The sequence below is a fragment of the Oryx dammah genome, unplaced genomic scaffold (assembly GCF_014754425.2).
Source record: "Oryx dammah isolate SB20612 unplaced genomic scaffold, SCBI_Odam_1.1 HiC_scaffold_29, whole genome shotgun sequence".
NCBI lineage: Eukaryota > Metazoa > Chordata > Mammalia > Artiodactyla > Bovidae > Oryx > Oryx dammah.
In genome coordinates, this window is record NW_024070213.1 from 80,489,469 (window position 1) to 80,512,509 (window position 23,041).

General features: G+C 37.6%; 1 protein-coding gene across 1 annotated transcript in view; it reads right to left on the reverse strand.

The window, feature by feature from the left end:
* The window catches only part of ADAMTS20 (ADAM metallopeptidase with thrombospondin type 1 motif 20), a 204,936-nt gene that overhangs the window by 176,614 nt on the left and 5,281 nt on the right, over positions 1 to 23,041 (reverse strand). Inside the window, exon 3 of the mRNA XM_040233797.1 lies at positions 7,623 to 7,785. Coding sequence (XP_040089731.1) covers positions 7,623 to 7,785 — 163 coding nt within the window. The remainder of the gene's footprint in view (positions 1 to 7,622; positions 7,786 to 23,041) is intronic.

Below are 23,041 nucleotides of genomic sequence, written 5' to 3' on the forward strand. Positions count from 1 at the left end.
ATAAAACATAAATAATATGTGACAATTTTAACTCTCAACCCCCACCTATTTTACTCTATTTTTTACTCTATTTTACTCTCAACCCCCACCTATTTTTACTCTCAACCCCCACTCTTCACTCCACCTATCAGCTTGACAATTAAGATGTACACAGTATCTGTGTACATGGGTAACTTCATGGTTATTGCCCAATTCAAGACATCATTTATCAACTTGATGACTGCAATGTCCTCTTAACCTTCCTTGCTTCTGCCCTTCTGCCAGCTTTGCAGGATTCCTTACAACAATCTGAGTGATATCTGTAAAAAAACAGGCTGACCAGGTCACTCCTACGTTCAAAATCCTACAGTGGCTTCCAGTGTTGAAGTTATAGCCAAAGCCACTATTGTGTCTTACAAGGTCCCACATGTTGAGGCGGGTTCACCATGAATCTAAAATAGCTGAACTTTCAGTCTCTCACTTACAAAATCCCTTTCAAAGACCTTGAAGGAAACCTAGAAGCTTTTGTCCTCATAATTTATTTATTGCTTTTGTTAAAGAAGCTCCCCCTTGTGTAATCCCCAGGTCCCACAACCTGGATTCACCCACATGTATAGGATCTAGCCTGCCACAGGAGATGTTCACTTCCTCTCCTTCTACCCTCTCACCCTGCTCACAGCAACTGTACTTGTGCAGGCTGGTCATGGGATGAGTTACACATCCCCAGCACCACTGTAGCGCCAGTGAAGGAGGTGCTCACATATATGTATCATAAGTGAATGAACAAATCCATGTTAGGGTCAAACTGAGACCTCATCCTCCAGAGTTACTGATGTGAAACAAGACCCAGAGTCTCCTCTTAGCAGTCAGCGTTTTTCTCCACTCACTCAATTTAAGCTCACCCCAGAACATGGAGGAGGGGAAACCTGCACACATATTTCACCACTGAACTCTTCTTGTGTCCCTTCTTCATTCTTCTTCTAGCACACCACAAGACGGACAGGCTTTTTATTTATTGACCCTACATCATATATCTTCTCCTTCCTGCTGAATGCTATAAATGGAGTCCCCTAGGGCCAGTAGTGAATGTACTACTATAGTAAAAGAGAAAGAATGCAGAAATTTCTTCCATTTTCTTGTAGCACAAATTTAAAAGTCATAACCTGAATATCATCTTGGTCTTTCTATTTGCATTCTTTACATTACCAAAATAAAAAACTGAGAGATGGTCAGGAAATCCAAATTTGCTAGCATGTATGCAAAATTATTGAAAACCATGACAGCAGAAAAAAATGAATTGACTGAAAATTCTGGACAGTGTTACACTAAGAACAAAATTACTACTAGTTCTCTTACTTGTACCATAGCTTGTATTTTAGTTATTAATATCTCAGTCCTCTACTCATTCTGTATATTTCAACACAAAGTTCAGCTAATAATCTGTTAATGTCAGAAATATTCTCTTCATTCTGTATTTGTCAGTTGTTGGCATTTTCTTTTGCCAGTGCTCATAGGCACCAATTTTTATAACACCAGTATTATAACTGCCCATCTTGTGTTTCTGCAGTTTCCCCTCTCTAGCATTTATTCACCTAACTTCTCACAACAGTCCCCAGTTTCTCTTTGGGTATCTATCCCCATCTATTCACTTAGTCAACAGTTCCAGTTATACTCACCTGACCCTACCAACAGAGTGATGTGGCTGATTACATCTCTGTCTCCCAGTAACAGCAATTAATTCAGACCAAGTCAGGCCAAACAACATAATCAGACCCCATATCAGGATCTTTGTTTGACCTACTTGAGGCGATGACTCTCAATATCTACAGGACCAGTGTTGAGGTAAAGCCCAAACCCCTAATCCAGTTTATACTGGCCTCCAGGAACTTTCCCTTGTTTACCTCCCCAGTATTAGATCATCCTGCTTCTGTATGGTATACTTCTCACACTCTCCCTGTCTAATCCCTACTCTTCTTCTGGGTTTCAGATAATGAGTTGTTTTCTCAAGTAAGCTTCTACAACTTTCATATCTGTGTTAGACTGTCTTTGTATGATGCACCAGATCACCTTCTAAATGAACCTCATCTTTCATACCTATCTGTAAGCAGTCCAGTTATTTTAGTACTAACAATTTCTCAACTATTTACATGGCATGTATTATAAGCATAACATAGTATTAGTTGCTGTGAGGAATATAAAAAATGAAATAAAATATAACCCTTTAGTTTAAGGAGCATAAACAGAGAATCTTAAAACTGAGATGTAGGATAACAGAGCACATAAGAAATTTTAAAACAATACAAGATAGTGTTAATTATGTGCAGAATAAATAGAGCAGTCCCTAAATAGTGAGATATTACAGAGCCAGAAATTCAAAAGTCCATGATCTTAATCTGACAAAATCATGGGCAGGTATGTTAACCAGAGGAGAATGAGTAAGATGCTAATTATAAGTAAAATGAATAGCAACTTTTAGTAGAGTAAGAAACCATACTAAGACACAGTTAGTAAAAGAGCTAAAAATTAATAACTCCATTCACATTTTTATCTCTATAAGTGAAGAGCATCTTAAATATCTAAATAAACATATTTACAGCAAAGGGATTTTTTAGAAATTTGAGAAGATACCTCTCACTGTAGAGAAAACATTAAGGAGAAATTTCTTTAAAGAACAAGTGACTCAGAGTATGAAAGAAGCCAAAGGAAACATATGGTGGAGACAGAGCACTGAAGAACAAGTACTGCTATAATAAAGGGTAAATGGAGATGTATTCAGTTCTAGCAGGGAGGCTTATATTACCGTCAAGTTAAAACACATAGAAACTTAACCAAGTTGCAAAGTGACTAAGAACACTACATAAGAAATTTCAAAACAGGAAGTGTACCAATCTAAAACAAAGAGAGAAAAGTTCTTAATGGAGGTGGAAAAGAAACACAGACGCACAGTGCATTTCAAAGAAGGATGAGCAATTTCAGTCTCACCTCAACAGAGATTTGATGAACACATGAACCAGAACAAGTTGACATTAGAATGCCTAGCAACAAAAAAAAAGCTGTAATTTTACAGCGAGAGATAAGCAAATCTTTAACAGAAACATAAGAAGTGGTTTGGCACTATGATGTTTAAGACACAGGTGTAGTTTACTCTTCAATTAGGGGTTATAATTATGATTGTTTCTTTTATACCTCGAGAAGCACAACTCTCCCCATCAATTCCCCAGTTAGTACAAAGACATCAAGAAAAAGACTACGCTTCAAAACTAGAAGAATGGATCATTATTCCCACCAGCAAAACATTCTCCAGTTTAAAGACAGAGTGTGAAATATATAATCCCAATACAGAGGAAAGAAGATTTTTAAAAACTGTTAAATTTTTAAGAGTGAGTAGTCTTCAGGCAGTCCTTCCTGGTTAGAACTGTTGTTACCACAGTTAAAATATGAAGGATCACAGTGACTTTCCATGATACATATTTTCAAAATGCACCTGTCAGACTGGATAAATATATCTTCTGGTTCCCAGCATGTGGGTTTCCTTCTTCATATCCCATTTAAAACACAATTCACCCAACGAGAATCATTAACTTTATTACAAGTAAAACTAGGTAATACAAGACTTCACAAATAAAATAGGACTTCAGAGTTCTGGAACTGCTACAGGCATAATAATGATAACACAAAGTAAGTATCAAAAATGGCAGACTGATCCTTCTCTTTGGAATGAATTATTTAATACATTTCACTATTACAGCAAGCAGAACACACAATTGGCAAAACAGATCAGCTAATAAAATAATGCTATATGCACAGAACAAATAATTGTCACAGCACTACTAGGTCTTCCCCTCACAGAAAACATGCATGAGCCAAGGATGATTACAGCTCAGAATTACCCTAAGGAACAGTGACACATGACTATAAGGAGTGCTTTGAAAAGTACAGATCCATATATATATATATGGGCTTCCCTGGGAGCTCAGCAGTAAAGAATCCGCCTGCCAGTGTATAAAATGCAGGTTTGATCCCTGGGTTGGGAAGATCCCCTGGAGAAGGAAATAGCAACCCACTCCACTATTCTTGCTTGACAAATCCCATGGACACAGGAGCCTGGCAGGCTACAGTTCATATGGTCACAAAACGTCAGACACGACCGAGTGACTAAACAACAACAAGATACATATAGATAGATAGATAGATAGATATCTTCTATTCCATAGCATTCAGTCTCAAAATCTTAATAGGTTGGTCAAATTTCACAGTTTGGGATTTTTCTTTTCTTCAGATGAAATTGAACTTAAGAACATTGCTAGAATAATAAAATAAAGAATAGCCACTTAAGCAAATAAACTACTTTCATGAACTTTAGCATGCTGATTAACAAATCAAAAAAGAAAACCTGAAGGTTGAGGCAAATAATCTGTTATTCAAATATAAATCAATCTTTTCTAGTTAACTGAACAGGACTTTAAAAAGCATGATACTGGATGCTTAGGGCCAGAGAGATGGTACGGGGAGGGAGGAGGGAGGGGGGTTCAGGATGGGGAACACGTGTATACCTGTGGTGGATTCATGTTGATGTATGGCAAAACCAGTACAATATTGTAAAGTAATTAACCTCCAATTAAAATAAATAAATTTTAAAAAGAAAGAAAAAAAAGTAATACTTGCTAAGTTTACATATAGCATATGCTTAATTTCAACAGAAATTTGAACACCAAAAACATACTTTTGGGGAGTGCAGGTAAAAAGGGAGATGGGAGAGAGAGTAACTTTGGATTCAGATGTATTGAATCTAAGATATCCTGGGACATCCAAGGAAACACTGGCATCTGGCAGTTGTAACCCTGAGATTTCATCTTAGGACAAGCTGAAGATGAACATGTTTAAGTTCTATATCATTTAAATTAGTAGCTAAAAGTTAGAGAAGTACAAAGAAAATATATAGACTATGTAAGAACTGGTATAAAGTGGTGGCCAAGAAGTGCACTTTTAAAAAATGTTCAACTTAGAAGATGGGAAAGCAATAACAACCAAGAAGAGAAATGGGAAGAAAGCTAAGAAAGAAAAGGACGCTGAGAAGAGAGAGGCAGAGCAGTGATGGCAGAATGGGGATAAGGCTCACGCAGCCTCCCAAGGAACACAGACCAGCTCTGATCTTCCTTGAAGAGTAAGTCATGGCAGAACCACACTTAACAGAATCCAGAGGGTTATCTTCATTCCTATCAGTCTTTTCAGGGTTTCCTCCCCCTTGGGTTTTAATTTTGTTACTTGTGGTTGTTTGTTCATCTCATGGGTTTTATGAGCTTATTTTACCATTTCCACTGGATTTTACTTCTAATATGTCTGATATCTACCTGGAAACCTGGCATCCACAATAGCTAAGGTTCAGCTACCAAACATAATTCATATGGCCACATGATAAAATCTGATGTAAAAAAAAAAGCTAATCCACCAAGACTGAAGCAACTATGAATTATAGCATTTTAGAATTTTAAATAAATTTAAATCAATAGAAATATGAGAAAAAATGGCTTTTCCTTTTCCAATTAATTCTTTGGGTTCCTAAGTTAAAGCTTTAGGCCTACCTACTTGAAGAATTCTCCTCATGATTTTAGAATATATAAGATCCTGCAAGTATTACAGAACAGCAGTGTGTGAACTGGGGACGAAGGAAAAAAACCTTTGATAACATTTTACTAATGACATTTACAACTCTCCATTTTACTAACAGGATGATGATTAGCAGCTAATTATTTAGGCCATTAATTGATTGCCTTTTTAGTGATTAAAAATATGTATGTTAATTATACCTAAAAATGTAGGTAATTTAAGAATTGAAAAGAATGATGCTACTTTAGCATTTTAGTAGATAAACATTTTGGGAAAATATATCGTGATTAAAAGAACACTAAAACTCATAGCTTTCTATTTGCTTGCTATTTGTAGTTTTTATAATAAATCTAATTTAGTACAAGGGTTTTTTTTTTGGTTTTTTTTTTTTGCTTTTTTAAACAAAAGGGCCTGGCTTTTCTTGAACCATTCTCTTTCTGATAATGAACGGATTGTAAATGCAAAACCCTGCATATCATTATGTGAAACATTTACGCATTCAGAGTGTCTACTTGGTGGCTTTCTTCTTAAGAAGCTAAACAATTCATTAAACAAGCTGCTTGTGAATGGTGGATCAGAACAAGCATAAGCTGCCTTCCGTAGAATTCTATTGTGGAGCTGTACCCATTTGTGTTTTCTTTGAAGCCATAAAAATGAAACCCTTATGCTCATATTAAAAGCATAAGAAAGGCATCTATTATGTCAATAGATTTAAAACATGGCCTTAGACACAGTGAGAACCACTCCAAAATGGCACTCATATAATAGCAAAGGTTAAGAAGTGCATTCCCAGGGAAAACCTTCAAAGGCCTACATATCATTATATCCCCAAACAGATGGTATTGCAGTGTTTGGAACCATAGTTCGCGGACACCTACAATCTCAAATAAATCCTTTCTAATCCCACTCTTGTCTAGATTTTATACTTTGATGGTAAGTGCAGGTGCTTTTCACCATTCTTCATAGAGTGACATAAAATGATATGATGATTCATATATATTATAAGGACACAGCTCTTAATACAACTTCTATGCAACATACAAGTATTCTACTAGCAACAGACTTAAATTTTATAGAAATAATCAATTCCTAACTTCTAAACCATGAATAATCTTCATTAGTTTGAATTTTACAGGAAAAAAAAAAAGAGGAACATACTTCTCTCATATTGCTGGAAATAAAAATTGATTAAAAAAAAAACACTTCTTTGCAAAATAATGTGGAATTCTCTAGTAACAATGTGTATACTATGAATGGACTCAAACACAAGAGATGAGGATAAGAATTTTCACAGCAGCATTTTTTATAGTAGCAAAAAACTACAAATAACCCATAAGCTCATTGACAGGAAGACAGATATTTGAACTGTGATATATACCCTGCAATGAAAATGAACAGCTGCTACATGTACCAACATGGCCAACCCTTAAAAACGATGCTGAGCAAAAAAGTCCCAGAAAACTATCTGAAATATTTCCTTTATACAAATTTAAAAGTATGTGAAGTTGAGCAACATGTTATTGTTACTAAGGTTCAGTTTTTTCAATCATTTAAATTCTGCTGAGAAAAATCATACTACTGTCACTAACAGATTAAAGTAAAAAATTTCTGATTCTTTGTTACAAATCTCAAATACAGTGGACTGAACACAGGTTAGAATTGCACAGGTCCACTTTTATGGAGTTTTTCTCACTAAATACATACTACAGTACTATGCAATTTATGATTGGTTGAATCCATGGATGTGGAACTGCATATAAGGAGCATTAACTGTAAAGTTATACATGAATTTTCAACTGGGCAGGGGATCAGTAACCCTCATGTTTTTCAAAGGCTAACTCTACTGAATACTTTTTTGAATGTGAACAATGTACAACAAAACTGCCTGTAGATAAATTTCTAATGGATCCCTCAGGTCAAGAAAATTTGTTTAAAATATCACATATATCAAAATTTAAAGAAAATACATAAATTCTAAACTAAAAAAGATAGTAATCTTACGGTTTTACCATAAAGAGTTTTACTTCACAGTTTACCTGAAACATCACAAGGCTTGTGAGACTGCAGAAAATAGTTCCTCTTTAATTCCTGTCTGTATATAAGATGTGGCTTGCTATGATCATCGTCATGTTCACTCCCATCTGCCTTCATTATAGGTTCTAAGAAATATTCACCATCATGTGCTTTAAATGTTCCCATCTGGAAATAAAGAAAATAAAAATTAATTTTCTTCTGTCACTAAGTAGAGACAAAGTGTGCTGTCCCACAGGTTAAAATGAGGACACAGAACAAGATAGCCAGGAGGAGTTCATTCACTAAAGTCATCAACTGAACATAACGTTTCCTTTACTGGCTCACGTCTTCTTATGTGTAAAGTCATGGAGAATGAATAATATTCCAATAAACAGAGGTGAAATAACAGGCATTCCAGCTAGGAAGAATAGCATAGGCGACAGCATCAAAATGCCCCAAAAGCTTAGCACATTCTAGAAGTGAGAAAGCCTGTTTGGCTTGGTCTATGTAAGGTAATAGTGTGAGACAAGACTTAAATGGAAGGCTCAGGTCAGATAAAAGATCTCGAGTGTGATGCTAGCAATCTAAACTTTGTGAGAAGTTGAGAGCCATTGAAGAGTTTTCACGAAGACCTGTCTCCTGAACTCCAGAAGGCAGTATCTAATTTGCCTTTTGACATCTCCACTTGGATCAACAGTAGTGTTCTCTACCTCCACATGTCCAAAACCAAACTCTTTATTTTCAGTCTAAACTGCTATTCTTCAATGCTCCCTCTTTCAGTAAATGGCAACAGCATTATTCAGATTGCTTCAGACAAAAGTCCTTAGAGAAAAATGAAGGATGGCTCTCTCTCAAATCTCACATTCAATTCATCTGCAAATCCAAATGGCTCAGCCTTCAAGATATAATTGAAGTCCAACCACTTCTCCCAAATTTTACTACTATATCCATGAACTAACCTAACTTTCTTTCCTTCCTGAACTAAATCAATAGCCCTCTACAGTCTCTACAGAGGAGCCACAATAATTTGTCTTTAGTCAAGATCATGTTGCTCTCAAAAAAGACGAAAACAAAAAAAGTATTATAACTGTTCAAATCACTCAGTAAGATCCAAATTCCTTATCATGGTCCGCAACGTCCTACACGATCTGCCCACTCCTTTCCACCACCCCATCCCTCCAAATACACAGACAACCAAGAGCTCTGACTTCATCCTCTGCTCTTCCACTCTGGCTCATTCTCGAGCTCCATTCCTGATGTCTCTGCTATTCTTTAAACATGACAAGTGTTCTCGTAGCTCAGGACCTATGACTTACTAAACTTGCCTCAAGCACTTTTCCCAGCTGGCTCCCTCTGTGACTTGTTTCAGGTCCCTGCTCAACACTCATGACCCTATGTATTAAAATGTTACCAGCCTCCTATGTCTATCCCCACTATCCAGGTTCATTTTTCTCCATAATGCTTATCACTACCTGATAGATTATTACTTATATATGTTACTTGTCTGACACCATCCACCAAAATATAAGTCCACGAGAGTAGAGCTTTGTCCGTCTTCTCTGCATGCCTGTCATGCCTGCCACATAGCATATTGGATAATATATATTAAAGGAATGAATAATATTGTAGGCAGTAAAATTTAATCTAGTGACACTGTGTGTTGAAATACTAGATTTATAAGGTAGAAGCTATAGCTCAGAAGGGAGGTAACAAAACCTAAATTATGGTGACAGTGATGGTACAGCAGCTGGAAGAGAAAGATTACATGATGTCAGTGCCTAAGGAAAGCAGAAAAACAGTGAGAGGAAGAATTTATGACGGAGATAATTATCTGGGAAAATATTATTTCCAAAATGACTTCAGAGATGGTAAAAATCCAACAAACCTCTTTACTACCAAACAATAGAAAAGATACCAGAGTTACATCATAGAAACTCCTGGCCTTGATAATTTCATAGAGGAATCCCACCAAACCTAGCAAGAGCAGATAATCCCACTGTTATTTTCACTGTTTCAAACTATGAAAAAAAACACTAGTTATTTTTATATATAGTGTAAACACAAGGAGAAGGCAATGGCAACCCACTCTAGTACTATTGCCTGGAAAATCCCATGGACGGAGGAGCCTGGTAGGCTGCAGTCCATGGGGTCGCTAAGAGTCGGACACGACTAAGCAACTTCACTTTCACTTTTCACTTTTATGCATTGGAGAAGGAAATGGCAACCCACTCCAGTGTTCTTGCCTGGAGAATCCCAGGGACGAGGGAGCCTGGTGGGCTGCCATCTATGGGGTTTCACAGAGTCGGACACAACTGAAATGACTTAGCATAGCATAGCATAGTGTAAACACATGGTAAAACCTAGTTAAGACAGCACAAAAGCAAAACAACTACCAAAAAAAAAAAAAACAAATATAGGACAAGCTCACATATGACTATCAAGCTAAAAATCCTAAATTATATAAGCAAACATAAGTCTGTAACATGGGAAAATGACCAGATGGAGTTTATCATAAGAATATAACTATGGTTCAACATTGGAAATCTTAATTCATCATAGTCACTTACACAAATGTGAAAAAAAACACAAGTTTTTTTTTAAAAAGTCAACATTACTGATTTTTAAAACATCAATAAAATATAAATAGACAGATGTTCCCTAAACAAGATGAATTGTACCACAGCCCAAGACAATATCATGAATAACAAAGATATATGCAAGGCACTCCTACTTAGGTCAGGAATACAAGGATGCCCAGTATCACTTGTTGTAGATAACAGAATTAGATAAAAGATTAGAAACAAAAAATTGGAAGAGCTAAAACTGTCATCTTCATCAATGTACACCTTAATAAATAAGAATTGAAAAACTACTATAAAAACTAGGTGAATTTAGTCACAGAATATACAGATTAAATAGTATTCACATATATAAAAAACAATGAGAAGATATTATGGAAGAAGCAATCCAATTTATAAATGAAACATGACCCAGCAACACCACCACTGAGCATATACACTGAAAAAAACATAATCAAAAAAGACACATGTACCCCAGTGTTCATAGCAGCTCTATCTACAATGGTCAAGACATGGAGACAACCTAAATGTCCATCGACAGATGAATGGATAAAGAAGACATGGTACATATGTATAATGGAATATTATTCAGCCATAAAAAGAAAAATGAATTTGAGTCAGTTATAGTGAAGTGGATGAACCTAGAGCCTGCTATGCAGAGTAAGAAGTCAGAAAGAGAGAAACAAATACAGTGTATTAAGACATACGTATGTAATCTAGAAAAATGGTATCGATGAACCCATTTGCAGGGAAGGAATGGAGATACAGATGTAGAGAACGGTCTTGTAGACATAGCGGGGGAGGGAAATAGATCTCTTTCTCTAGTTTGGTGAGGCTTAATTATAGAGGACAGGCATTTATCATCATCTCAGTAGCTAATTCTGAAATATACAGCAGATATCATTCATATACATTCATCATTTATTTCCACCTACCAATAACTCTGAGGCAAGTTATTATTATCCTTACTTTACAGGTGAGACAAAGGAGTAACAGTGAGGTTAAGCACCTTGTCCAGGTCTTACATCTAGTAAGTAACAGGATCAAGGTGTGAACCCAGGTAGCCTGGCTCCATAGTTTGTGCCTTAATACCGTGCACTGTGTTAGTGATCGGACACCAATTCTGATAAACCCTCAAAACAGCTAACAAATATTTAAAGAGCAGGCAGAGGTCGAGGGACTAGACATACAGAGGTGAATGTGACAAATTTTCTGCTTTCAAAGAATTCATACTTATATAGGAAAAGACAGATTAAAAAATGCAATATGCCTGGTGGTTATATCGGTCCTATTCCCTACTGGTAATAGGTCCAATAAAGAAAAAAATAAGGCAGGGAGACAGAATCCCAGAGAGTGTGGGGATGGAGGCACTCTGGGCTGAGGCTGGAATAATGAGGAGGTAGCCATGGAAAACTCTGGGAGAACACTGCAAACAGAAGAGCAGTGACTGAAAGGCCCAGTGGCGGGGAAAAGCTTGGCAGGTTCAAGCGACAGAGAAGAGTGAGGCTGAAGACCTGCAAACAAGGGATACACAGCAGAAGCTCAACAGGCAGGAGCCAGCTGTACTCATTACATGTGACAGTGAAAAGCACTCATTACGCCTCCAAAGACACAAATATACGTTTACCTACATATAAAACTTGGCAAATTTCCGCTTAGAAAAGCATATTTCTGTGAAGAGCCAATTCAGAAATGAATTACTGAATTATGGATGCTAATGACAACTACAGTTTTAGTGAATGAGGCTTCATTTCCATGTCTTAATTGTAAATATCCTTAAGTTATTTAGGGATAATAACTTTGAAATTGTTGCTTTAAATTTCATTGTTAATAATATATTTAAATCACCATTTTAATCGAATAGTCACTCAAAGCTATTTAAATGATTCAGGCAATTATAGTCATAAATTCTTCTCTACATTCATAATTATTACCACACAAAAGTAACCAAGTCTTTACTATTTCTACAGTTCCAAAATCTAAACCATTGCCTGAGACATAACAGGCACTCAACACATATCTACAGAAATAAACATTTTTGTAATATGGTAAGGTACCTGATTTCCCCACACCATATTCACATTACTTATCTTTTATTTTTTTCTCTAATATTTTTAAGTTACAATAGTTTAGGGACTTGGCTGAGAGTAGCATAATTTCTTTCAATGTTAAAAATTTAAATGTTCAGGCATTCTTGGTAACAAAATGTGTAAATATATTAGGAATACACAGTTTAAAGGCTTAATATAAAGGAAATTTCATCAGATATATGGACATTCTAGAGTAGAAAAGATACATAGATATATATATATATAACAAATTCATCTGTTTCTTAGTATATTATATTCTAGCATATTTCATTCATTCTACCAGTGCTTTTTTTCAAACACAACTACAAATCACTTATTTTCAACACATACCAGAATTCTAGCTTTCTTTGCCTTCCCAGAAAAATAATTAACTATACTTAGAAGTAACAGACTATTTCTGAAACCTGAGTAAATGGACTCATAATGAAAAATCACTTTCTGCCTATTTTAAAAAGCATGCTGAGGAGGGAAAATGTGATAGCATCCTGGTAAAAGATACAAATAGACATGAGGAGGCTTGTTACTCATCCCAAAAATGTTTTGAATAATGTCACAGTTTCCCCAAGCAATGCTGAAAATATCCATATCTTGGAAACTTTTTTATATTCCTTTTTGATCAAAATTTTACTGTGGGGTACTTCAGTGGTAATGTTCAAATAAACCCACACACAAGCCCAACTTTCATTCTCATATGAAAGGTGAATATGGTTGTATCAAGCCCATTAGTACCTCCTGGAGTCATACTAGAACACTCTAAAAGTGGAAGTGTTAGTTGTTCAGTCACGTCCGACTCTTTGCAACCCCATGGACTGTGTAGCCAACCAGGCTCTTCTGTCCATGGAATTCTCCAGGCAAGAATACTGGAGTAGGTAGCCATTCCCTTCCCCAGGGGATCTTCCCAGCCTAGGGACTGAACCCAGTCTCCTGCATTGCAGGCTGTTTCCTTACCAACTGGGCCACTACAAAAGACCCTAGAATATTACCCTGCTAAAAATAATACTGTTTTTATAACTCAAACATCTTTTCTTCAACAAAATTTCATGTTTTAAAAGAATTAGTTCAAGAAAAAAATAATTGTCCTCAAAGGGGTTTACCCATATTTATCAGTGAAGAAGTATTTTGCTTCCAACAATTTTCCTATAAACCACTCTACTGCAGAGGACTTTCTGCACAAATAATAAAAAATATTAGAGCTTTGCCTAAAGGCTCCTAATGAAGCACTTATTTTTTTTTAAACTTGGAAAGGAACCTGGTAAGGCATTGGAAGAGTTAATAAAACAGGTGGCTCATAGAGTTATATTTAGAGCATGCCATATTTTTAGCAACTGCCTGTGCACAGAGAGTCACTGCAATTTGATTCATGAGAAATGCCAATCAAATTCCAAACTCTTCCTTTTGATGACTATTAAAAGCAGAATAACTAGCTTTCACTTGAGCAAGGGGTTCCAAATTTCTTGAAGCAATAACCTGCTACTTGCCACACTGTTTTGAAAGGCAGTAAGTGATTATATAACAAGTTTTAATTTGCTCTCATAGGCCAAAATTTTTATGTTTAGAGGATTTTCATACAATTGTTTTTCCAAAATGTTTCTATTTCACTATTGTGACATTCATTCATACATAATTTTTTCTAATAGCATGGCAAGCACATGTACTGTGGCCACAAACAATAATGTATTCTCAGACTTTATTAAAGGGTAAAAACAACAAGCACAAAATATAAACCATTTGGACTCTTTTCCCAAAAACTTACAGCTAATCACATTAACATTGGAAACAACAGAACTAGTTCAAAATGAAGTACTACTGAACAAGACAATTAGAGCCAATATTGAGAATCTATTTTAGTAACAAATTGCTCCCAACTATTAACAAAATCAGATTTTTATTTAAGGATTCAAACACTGGTAATTAATATCATGAAATCAAAATGTTTAGTTTCTCAATCTTTAATCATTGCTGCTGCTGCTGCTAAGTTGCTTCAGTTGTGTCCAACTCCGTGCGACCCCATAGACGACAGCCCACCCGGCTCCCCCATCCCTTTAAGTCATATGAAAATCACTTTGACACTATTTGTAATAAGGAAGTCTGAATCCTCGGTTTGCACTCATGGAATCCTGGGCAAGCCACTTCATATCTCAAACCTCAGTTCCACCACTCGTAGAACAAACAAATAATTCTATCTATCTAACTTCCTTAGAAAGGCTATGTCTGTTAAAATGATGTCACTAGGCTTTCCAGGTGACACTAGAGGTAAAGAACCGCCCGTCAATGCAAGAGACATAAGAGATGTGGGTTTCATCCCTGAGTCTCAGGAAGATCCCTGGAGGAGGGCATGACAACCCACTCCAGTATTCTTCCCGGGAGAATCCCATGGAGAGAAGAGCCTGGAGGGCTACAGGCCATAAGGTCACAAAGAGTCAGACAAGACTGAAGAAAAACTCAGCACAGTCCAGCACCTAACTTCCTTAGAAAGGCAAAGTGTATGTTAAAATAATGTCAGTAACAGTTTTGAAAGTCAGTACATTTTGACACAGGATGGAACAGTCTCCACTAAAACCACAAATGTTACAGCGACTATTTTTTATTCTAAATAAAGTATAAGTGTTAAGTAATAAAAGAAGATAAAGATTAACTCTGAGTTTTATCTTTATTTTAGGGTGCTCTGTTCAATGCAAAAGGACTTTTCCCCTGACAGCTCCTCATTATTACACTACTAATCATGCCGAGGAAATGGTGTATGATACACAAGCACACACTGAATGAATGAACAGATGACAGGAAGAACATGTAACTGGCCCCAGGAGCCTAAGGCAGAAGATCCATTGCAAAGTGTTTGAAAAGATGCGTCTTCTCTCCTCTGGTTCAGTTCAGTTCAGTCACTCAGTTGTGTCGGACTCTTTGCGACCCCATGAACTGCAGCACGCCAGGACTCCCTGTCCATCACCAACTCCCAGAGGCTACCCAAACTCATGTCCATTAAGTAGGTGATGCCATCAAATCATCTCATCCTCTGTCATCTCCTTCTCCTACCCTCAATCTTTCCCAGCATCAGGGTCTTTTTATATGAGTCAGCTCTTTGCATCAGGTGGCCAAAGTATTGGAGATTTTGCTTCAATATCAGTCCTTCCAATGAACACTCAGGACTGATCTCCTTTAGGATGGACTGGTTGGATCTCTTTGCAGTCCAAGGGACTCTCAAGTCTTCTCCAGTACCAAAGTTCAAAAGCATCAGTTCTTCAGTGCTCCGCTTTCTTTATAAGTCCAACTCTCACATCCATACATGACCACTGGAAAACCCATAGCCTTGACTACACGGACCTCTGTTGGCAAACAAAGTAATGTCTCTACTTTTTAATATGCTGTCTAGGTTGGTCATAACTTTCCTTCCAAGCAGTAAGTGTTTTTTAATTTCATGGCTGCAATCACCATCTGCAGTGGTTTTAGAACCCCAAAAAATTAAAGGCAGCCACTGTATCCAATGTTTCCCCATCTATTTGCCATGAAGTGATGGGACTGGATGCCATGATATTTGTTTTCTGAATGTTGAGCTTTAAGCCAACTTTTTCACTCTCCTCTTTCACTTTCATCAAGAGGCTCTTTAGTTCTTCTTCATTTTCTGCCATAAGGGTGGTGTCATCTGCATACTTGAGGTTATTGATATTTCTCCCAGCAATCTTGATACCAGCTGTGCTTCATCCAGCCCAGCGTTTCTCATGATGTACTCTGCATAGAAGTTAAAACAGGGTGACAATATACAGCCTTGATGGACTCCTTTTCCTATTTGAAACCAGTCTGTTGTTCCATGTCTAGTTCTAACTGTTGCTTCCTGACTGGCATACAGGTTTCTCAAGAGGCAGGTCAGGTGGTCTGGTATTCCTATCTCTTTCAGAATTTTCCACAGTTTATTGTGATCCACACAGTTAAAGGCTTTGGCATAGTCAATGAAGCAGAAATATATGTTTTTCTGGAACTCTCTTGCTTTTTCAATGATCCAGTGGATGTTGGCAATTTGATCTCTGGTTCCTCTGCCTTTTCTAAAACCAGCTTGAACATCTGGAAGTTCACGGTTCATGTATTGCTGAAGCCTGGCTTGCAGAATTTTGAGCATTACTTTACTAGCATGTGAGATAAGTGCAATTGTGTGGTAGTTGAGTATTCTTTGGCACTGCCTTTCTTAGGGATTGGAATGAAAACTGACCTTTTCCAGTCCTGTGGCCACTGCTGAGGTTTCCAAATTTGCTGGCATATTGAGTGCAGCACTTTCACAGCATCATCTTTTAGGATTTGAAATAGTTCAATTGGAATTCCATCACCTCCACTAGCTTTGTTCATAGTGATGCTTCCTAAGGCCCACTTGACTTCACATTCCAGGATGTCTGGCTCTAGGTGAGTGATCACACTGTCATGATTAACTGGGTCATGAAGATCTTTTTTGTACAGTTCTTCTGTGTATTCTTGCCACCTCTTCTTAAAATCTTCTGCTTCTGTCAGGCCCATACAATTTCTGTCCTTTATCGAGCCCATCTTTGCATGAAATGTTCCCTTGCTATCTCCAATTTTCTTCAAGAGATCTCTAGTCTTTCCCAATCTATTGTTTTCCTCTGTTTCTTTGCATTTATCACTGAGAAAGGCTTTCTTATCTCTCCTTGCTATTCTTTGGAACTCTGCATTCAGATGCTTATATCTTTGCTTTTCTCCTTTGCTTTTTGCTTCTCTTCTTTTCACAGCTATTTGTAAGGCCTCCTCAGACAGCCATTTTGCTTTTTTGCATTTCTTTTCTTGGGGATGGTCTTGATCCCGTGTCTCCTGTACAATGTCACAAACCTCTGTCCATAGTTCATCAGGCACTCTATCAGATCTAGTCCCTTAAATCCATTTCTCACTTCCATTGTATAGTCATAAGGCATTTGATTTAGGTCATACCTTAATGGTTTAGTGGTCTTCCCCACTTTCTTCAATTTAAGTCTGAATTTGGCAATAAGGAGTTCATGATCTGAGCCACAGTCCGGTCCCGGTCTTGTTTTTGCTAACTGTATAGAGCTTCTCCATCTTTGGCTGCAAAGAATATAATCAATCTGGTTTCAGTGTTGGCCATCTGGTGATGTCCATGTGTAGAGTCTTCTCTTGTGTTGTTGGAGTATTTGCTATGACTCATGCATTCTCTTGGCAAAACTCTATTAGCCTTGTCCTGCCTTATTCTGTACTCCAAGGCCAAATTTGCCTGTTACTCCAGGTGTTTCTTGACTTCCTACTTTTGCATTCCAGTCTCCTATAATGAAAAGGAAATCTTTTTGGGGTGTTAGTTCTAAAAGGTCTCATAGGTCTTCATAGAACCATTCAACTTCAGCTTCTTCAGTGTTACTGGTTGAGGCATAGACTTGGATTACCATGATATTGAATGGTTTGCCTTGGAAACGAACAGAGATCATTCCCTGGTTTTTGAGACTGCATCCAAATACTGCATTTCAGACTCTTTTTGTTGATCATGATGGCTACTCCATTTCTTCTAAGGGATTCTGGCCAACAGGAGTAGATATAATGGTCATCTGAGTTAAATCATCCATTCCAGTCCATTTTAGTTCAATGATTCCTCGAATGTCAACGTTCACTCTTGCCATCTCCTATTTGACCACTTCCAGTTTGCCTTGACTCATGGACCTAACATTCCAGGTTCCTATGCAATATTGCTCTTTACAGGCTCGGACCTTGCTTCTATCACCAGTCACATCCACAACGGGGTGTTGTTTTTGCTTTGGCTCCATCCCTTCATTCTTTCTGAAGTTATTTTTCCACTGATCTCTAGTAGCATACTGGGCACCTACCAACCTGGGGAGTTCATCTTTTAGTGTCCTATCTTTTTGCCTTTTCATACCATTCATGGGGTTCTCAGGGTAAGAATACTGAAGTGGTTTGCCATTCCCTTCTCCAGTGGGCCACATTCTGTCAGACCTCTCCACCATGACCCGTCCATCTTGGATGGCCCCATACGGCATGCCCCACTTTCACTGAGTTAGACAAGGCTGTGGTCCATGTGATCAGATTGGCTAGTTTTCCACTAACATTCTTTATTCCCCACTCCACAGGACAACTCCAGATCTCCAGTGTGAACATGAGAGTAAATACTGCTGATCCTCACCGAAAAAGACGATGCTCTCACCACGTCCTGACCCATGAGGATTAAGAATATAAGACAGACTCTGGATTCATCTACCCAAGATTCATGCAGCCAAATGACTCAGCTATATAAACAGTGTCCCAGAGACATCACTAACAAGGAGTAAATTCTGTAACTTTTCTTTCTCCTGGAGGAACTGAGATGTGTTTGAAGTCACATGGACTCACTAGAAGTGGAGAGAACTATCAAAGAAATGGCCATATTCTTGTGGGGTCTGTGTAGTGGTCCTCAGAAAAGTCTCTCCCAACCTCTTACTAAAATATCTGTGAAGGCATAAGGCCTAAAGTCATTATAACAAATTATAAATTTAAAACAATAAGAAATGATTAAGAACCACTCCATAGATGTATAATAGAAAGATGTTCATAATCTAGTGTCAAAATATTTTAAAGTAGTATTACTTAACAAAGATTTATATGTAAGTATTATATATATAAAATAGTTAGAAGCACACATATTATATACCTGCCAGACCATCTGTCATATTTACAGCATATGTTTTCCTAGTTTCACTTTAAATTTTCAATTTATTTACAATTATTCTGACATATGGTACTCTTCAATTATTAAGCAAATATCATCTTTATCACTCATTATGTCTTCCTTTACATTTTTCTCTAATGATTATAATATACAAGAAGTTTATTCTATCAATACTTCTTTAATACAGTTGGAATTTGGTTTACCAAAGATGAGAATTCAATATTTTGCTTCTCTTCATAGAAGAGTCTTGGAATTCACAGATTTAATGTAAATGCCTTTTAGGCTCTGGTAACTGTCACAGGAAACTAATTCGAAGTAATTACCAAAACTTGACTTCCCATCAGAAGTCAACCTGGTTTTCGAGATTACATTTTCCAAGATACATGAGCCTAGACTAAAGAAGCCCTGGACATTTTCATTGTAGAATAATCTACAGACCCTCAGAACTACCAACATTCTGTAGGAAGTTAAAATTTGAATTACAGTCATGCTGTATATTGGGTTGGGGTGGTGCAGATAATTTACCTTTTAATTCAGTAATTGCTAAACCACAAGGAGCCACATCTGAACTTTATAGCAAAGACTGTGCATTACTCAGAGATCCTGCACATGAGCAGAAAGACAGCCCCTGAAGGCTTGTCTCCTTATATACAATATAAATATGTTTGAAGTATAAGAAGAGAAAAGCACAGGTATGCTTGGTGCACAGAAAAAACAGCCTACAGTGAAAAGTGTTGGTGATCACCAGAATCTGTCCTCTCTTCCTCATGGACATAGCATTGTCCCTCATTTTCTAGCCCCTGACATCTAGGCAGAGCCAGGCAACAAATTTTCATCAACAAAATGTAGACAGAAGTGGTGTGTGTCACCTTTGGACTGAGGAAGTCAAGAGGTTAGGCATGCCTTTCCAATTCTGTTACTATGGTAATAAAGCATTTATGTAACTCATGAATATTTTTAATTAATAGATTTACTGCTGTTGTAATAAGGACATGACTGTATGTCATATATAACAGTGGCTGGTACATAAGCACTGATAAGGATCAGTTAAAAAGAATGATCTATTTCTTCCTCTAAATATTAGTATGAAATGGACAGCTTAAGTAACATTATTTTATGGGAAACAGCAGTTACAAGATACACAGAAATACAGCCACAAGTAACAAAGGTGCAGTGTAAGCCCATGTAAGTGTTAGTCTGTCAGTCAAGCTCGACTCTTTGTGACCCCGTAGAGTGCAGCCCATCAGGCTCCTCTGTCCATGGGATTTTCCAGGCAAAGATACTGGAGTGGTTTGCCATTTCCTTCTCCAAGCCATATAAATGAAGTAATAAATGGAACACAACTAACTTGGACATCTGAAAAAGATTCAATCTATATGAAAAAAATGTTAAATATGTCCAAGTATTTCAACTAAAATTGATAAAATAATTTTCTTGCACTGAATTCCAGAAAAGAATTAACCTAATTACCTGGAACATATAAATAAAAGTTGCTCTAGATCATTCATTCAAGTACCGAACATTTCTATATGCTATACTGGGTGCTAAAGTAAACAGGACTATCATTCTCTTACTTAAAATCTATAAATGACAGAAACATGGACAAATAACCACAATTCCATATATGATGTATATAAAGTCTGGTGGTGGAATGAAGGTAGGCCTGGTCAGCTCTTCCCAGAGATCAGGGCAAAGAAAGCAAGTAAGATGAGTAGGAGTTTTAGAAAAAGGACATTCTAGACAAAGAGAAGAGTAAATATGAACTCAAATCCTTCTGAAGATTAAAGTATACCTATGGTAAAATCAAACAAATATTTCTAGAATAAGTATCTGTTTCTTGCCACCTCCTCCTGGTATTGACTTTCTTGGTCAATGGCTACAGGATCACTCAGTCATTTAAGTCATGAGTCATTAAAACCATATTTTTCGACTGCTCTTCTGATCCAAAATTCTAATAGGTCTCCTACAAGGTTGCATAACTTCAGCACCATTGACATTTTGGTATGCTTCATTGTTCTGGGCATTATGGGATGTTTGGCAACATATCTGGCCTCTATGCACTTGGTGCCACTAGCTTCCCCTGCCCGCTGCACAGCTGTGACACCAAAAGTTTCCCCAGACACTGCCAATGTTCCCTAGGGGACAAAACTGCAGTTGAGAAAGACTGGTCTCCATGTGCACTGCCCACAGGGACCCACTCTTCTTGCCACTGCAACTACATTACTCCCAGCGGCTCCCCTACCCTACCCATACAGGGGTCGTCCTTACACAACGGTGGTCTTCTCAGTGCCTCCTCTGCCCCTGCACAATGTGCATAAGGGGATACCACTCCTAACACATCGGGCTAATATACCACCTACAGTTTAAGCCCTTAGTCTCTCGTAACACATTTCAAGCCTTAATCCGAACTTAACCTTAATATTCTCCCTCACTTCCCAAGCCACTCTATGCTTCAGCAGCTGAGACCCACAGGAAGCCCTCGAATGTTCACATCCCCAGGTGTTTAGTCATCCCTAAGTCCAGCTGAGAAGCCTCCTACAGCCTAGGTCTCATAACACTCTTTCCTGTGCCTTTCTCAAAGTTCACCCAGCACTTCTTATACTCCTCTGTTAACAGCATCGAACAGACTATTTCATTGAGCGGGTATGTGTGTGTGTGTGTGTGTGTGTGTGTGCTTGACATCACGGTGTGGTGGCCCTGAGCAGGCTGAGCATAATTAGCTAAGGACTCCCACAGTGGGCTTTGAATCTCACATACACCGGTCAGTCAGTAACCAAGTGTGGCCTGGCTATGAAGAGGAAACTTTCTCTTAGGAGGCAAGGGATTCCTCTGCCAGACAAACAGTTTTGAGGGGGAGCTTTGTGGAACCTTGCTTAGACTGCCCTGCAGCCTGGGGTACTTCTACCCAACACTGTCATCCTCTCTTCACTGGTTTCAGACTCCACTGCTCTCTCCTCTCTAACACAGACACTCCCTCTAAATAAACTCTTTGCACAGTTAATCCCACCTTGCCATCTGAGGACCTAGGCTAACACTACAATGTTAAAGGCAGACGCATAAGAAAGTCTCCCTAGTGTTGTTTACTTAACTGAGTATGGGAATAAATAAAGGGGGTCCTTGTGAATTTTACCAACAAATAATACAGAATAGCATGTGTAATGATCTAAGGCTCTAGGACTTCTGAGCAAATAGAAAGTTTAGAAAATAAAAGTTTTACAAGACAAAAAAACAGTAAAGACACTATTGATGGTTTCCATGCAGTTATTTCCTGTCTGAACAAGGAGTTACTAGAGCACCTCAATAATCAGTCATCAGAGGGCATTAGTGTCTGACATGCTGCAGAATGGTTCACATGAGAAACTTCAAAAAAGTACACACAGACACTGCAAGCTACTCTGTGAGAATACTGTAAAAGCCAGATGCAACGTCTGGTTTTATGACATCTGGAAACTGTTTCTTTCAACCAAAAAGACTGCATTGCTTCAAATCCCACCAAGAAACAGTGAAGTTAATTGTCTAGGCAGTCGGGTTAGTCCCTGAGGGCCTTTGGAAGAAGGGAACCCACCAGGTAATGTAAGAGAACTGGTAGAGAGACAGGGGTTGTCGGGAATGTCTCTGTACAATTTACACATGCCATCCTGACCAGGATATACCCCCAATATTATATCTTATGGAATACTGACCTCTACTTTGGCAACTGTCTATCAACATTATGAGAAGATAAATAATATGACCGTGAAAAAAAAAGTCTATAGTTGAATCTAGGGGTATTAAGGCCTGATAACTATATAGTCTGTGACTTTATCAATGAACTAAAAACAGAGTTTGATTAGCCATTATATTGCTTATAGATAACCTTATGATTTGGCTCTATTTTCATATCTACTATAGATTTTAGAAACATAAAAATAATCAGAAATGTTTGAGTATGTGATAAATACTTATGAGAAAGAAAAATTATAGGGAAGGTAAGATTAGAAAAGCAAAGTTATACCCACATGAAACAAAGAAAATTTCTGGCAGACTCATCGCCCCTTCTGGTTCTTGGGCCCAAAACACTTAAGAAAACTAAACAATACAAGTTATGGTTCAGTGGTTTAATGAAAGAGAAA